The sequence below is a fragment of the Hyposmocoma kahamanoa genome, unplaced genomic scaffold (genome assembly GCF_003589595.1).
Source record: "Hyposmocoma kahamanoa isolate Upper Pololo Valley unplaced genomic scaffold, ASM358959v1 131717, whole genome shotgun sequence".
NCBI lineage: Eukaryota > Metazoa > Arthropoda > Insecta > Lepidoptera > Cosmopterigidae > Hyposmocoma > Hyposmocoma kahamanoa.
Genome location: NW_020653466.1, coordinates 632 through 3,960, shown reverse-complemented (window position 1 = coordinate 3,960; position 3,329 = coordinate 632). Strand labels below are relative to the sequence as shown.

Sequence of the window (3,329 nt, the reverse complement as noted above, 5' to 3'; positions counted from 1 at the left end):
ACGCTTGGTGCAGGCAGAACGCACTTAATCGACTTGGAAGCATATACATAGTTACACATAGGAAATGAAACTATTTTTCCGGATTTAAATCAGGATGCAGGAGTTTACAAGCTTGACTGTGAGTGCGGTCTCTCTTATATTGGACAAACAAAGCGAAGTATTTGTACCCGCGTCAAAGAACATATAGCTGATGTCAAACACCGTCGCGTAAACAAGTCTGCAGTCTGCGACCATGTCATGGATAAACATACAATTCAATGAAGTTTGACAAACAGGTCCTTGCAAAAGAAGCCCGTTATCTACCCAGGATGCTGCGAGAGGCCATTGAAATTAAAAAATATCCTAATTTCAACAGGGAAGATGGTTTCTCCACCACCAGTTTGGGATCCAGTATTTCCTCTAATGAAAAATCCCAAACAGACATAAGACTGCAGTACTAATTAATATGTTTTAGTGTTAATCTAATTTCTATTAATAATTAATAATAAATTGAACTTAATAAAAATTCATTCGATAAAATAATTTGTAAAACTTAATATAGCGTAAATTGGAATGTTTCCTTTGTAAAATTAAAAATAAGGTATTTAATTAATAACTATTGTAACTATAGTGAAAAAATAGGGTGGTTTGCATCAATGGTTTGTTTGAAAAAACAAATATACGCGATTTAAATCCAAAAAAATAGGTTCATTTCAATAACATAATATTGAAAATTAAAGATTCATTTTTATTTATATAAAAGAAGAACACTTTTTCCAATATACATTTTTTTTGTTGCCGAACCGACCGACCGACCTCAAAAGTTTACATCGTTTGCCAAGTATTATTAAAATCGGTTAACAGAAAGTGGGTAAAGTTCAATAAACCTGATTCATCTCCTAATTGGCCACCTGTAGAGGTGGAATATTTGCTTCAAATTTTAATGGCACCACTTCTCAGACACACCTTTATAACAAGAAAAAAGAATCATCGAAATCGGTTCACAAATGTCAGAGTAATCGCGTAACATACACACAAAAAAATACAGTCGAGTTGAGTACCGCCTCCTTTAATTTTAAATGGGTTAATGAAGGGAAATCTACAGATTACAATTTTTACAGTTTTACAGCTCTTTATAGTTTACATGGAAAGCAAAACAAAACAACATTATAGTACATATTACTTAGTTCTCTTATAATTAATTACTAGCCATGGAAATTTGTATTCGGATGCATTCGGAAATCCGAAGATTGCCGAGAAATATTATAAACACACGCAAAATAGGCGCCTTGACGTCGAGGACACCAGCCCGTTACAACCAAGTACTATTTTTTTATTTATTTTATTTGTTTATATTAAGAAAATATTTATTATTATTATTTTGGATACCTACTTTAGATTCTATCTATTATTATAATACCTTATAATAAATAAAATAAATAAAATATCTTTATTTTCAGACTACAGGGTCCATAGATTGTTAGTAAACAGAAAAACCTTAATAACTATGTTAGTATTACAATAATAATAATAATAATAATTTAATAATCTTTTAGGCCTTGGGAGAGGCGAGAGTTTAAAATAAATACAATAATAATAATAATACTTGCTAAAGGGTACACCGCTGTCGGCAGAGTCACCGAGGTGCACGAGTAGCGTGCAGCTCGTTGAACCTGCCGAGCACTGCACCATCCAGCCTTCCTTCAACTACCTGTAAAAGACTGTTGGAGCTTCCCCTCACTCTTCGAATTAGAGAAGCAACTTTTTTACGCATAAGCGCAAAAAAGTCGTCTGTGTGCGCATCGGCAAACATGCCCGAAGCACTGCAGTGTCGAGGAAGCCCCACCATCATCCGGAACAGGTTGTTGTACAATATGCGCAGGGCGCTGTATGATTTTTGAGAATAACTAGTCCACAGACTGCTGGTGTAAAAAATTTGGCAGAATGCTTTGAACAGAGTGACTTTGACATTAAGTGTACAACCAGCAAATCTCCGAGCCAGCATATTCCCTCTTACAGACAGCGCCCTGCGTTCCCTTTCTATATCGCAGTCATCCTTCAAGTCTTCATTGACAATGTGCCCTAGGTATCTAAACTGCGTGACTCTCTTCAGTGGTGAACCATTGAGGTACACTGGAGGGACAGAGTTTGGTGGTTTATTTCTGCCTTTAAATACCAAGAGTTCACTTTTATTTGAATTATACTTCAACCCGTGTTTATTGGCATAATCCTCACAGATAGCCAACAATTTACGCAAACCGCCAATCGTAGGCCCCAGGAGCACCATGTCGTCTGCGTAACTTATGTTATTAAAACATACACCATCAACGTGACACCCCACATGAAACAAGCGTACACAGGTGTTTTACGATCTAAGTAGTATTTGACAGTGTGCTTTAGGGCCAGTATAGCACTTTCAGCGGACACCCCCTCCCGGAAGCCAAACTGCGCATCATGTAGCCTGGTGTGTTCACACAAATGCCTATCAAGCACACTGTCAAACACTTTTGCTATTACAGTAGCCAGTGAGATTGGTCTGTAATTCCCCTTGTCCGCTATGTCTCCTGTCCCGTTCTTCACAATTGGCACAACAACTGTTTGCATCAGGTTCTGTGGTAGGTATGAATGTCCTAGACACAAGTTGAATAGCAACATCAACACCCGCGGAAGATGAGCACCTGCATGCTGCAAACTGCTCAATGCTGAGCCCGTCATGGCCAGGCGATTTACCTCTTTTCATGTTATTAATTGCTTCTTTAATTTCTTTGCAAGTGAAAATAAGACGTGCACCCGACCGCGCCGGGCCCCCATTCCACACCCGCCGTGCTGTTCCGCGTGGTGATGTTACTTTAAAGTGACTCTTAAAAAAAACGCGTCCCTTACAACACCAATCTTCAGGCTTCTTCTTCTTCTTCAAAGGCTTCTTACAATTTTGCCGATTCCGAATCAAACAACATTAACATAATGTAAATAACATTTCATTTCTTCCACAACAGCAACTTGTCCATTCGTGCTAATGGGGACAATACAGCCACTCAGTCATAAATAAACAACCAAGGTGTCCACCACTTACATCAATCCTATAATACTCGAGTAATTCATGGTAGTGATGGCTTAGACCACATTTACAACATTTTACATAACGAAATTACAAACAATGCACAAAATGCTAAACAAGACAATTACTATACAATACAATACAAATACTATACAGTACGTGAGTCGCTTATGACTAATCAGATGATGTCATCTAAACGATTATAGTTGAATATATCAAAATTATATCAAAAAAAGCTGTCAACTTTTCTTTTTTTTAATAATCCGCTTAAGCACACCTTGTATAAAGGTAG

At 37.3% G+C, this 3,329-nt stretch overlaps 1 protein-coding gene across 1 annotated transcript; it reads right to left on the bottom strand.

Annotated features, from left to right (window-relative positions):
* Window positions 1–1,615: 1,615 nt before the first annotated feature.
* Window positions 1,616–2,266, bottom strand: LOC113240326. The gene has a single exon (XM_026477598.1). It carries the CDS (start codon window positions 2,264–2,266, stop codon window positions 1,616–1,618), a length of 651 nt encoding a protein of 216 aa, XP_026333383.1.
* Window positions 2,267–3,329: the final 1,063 nt, after the last annotated feature.

Excerpts from the sequence above, each read along its gene's own strand:
- LOC113240326 (XM_026477598.1), bottom strand. The coding sequence starts at position 2,266 with ATGGTGCTCCTGGGGCCTACGATTGGCGGTTTGCGTAAATTGTTGGCT.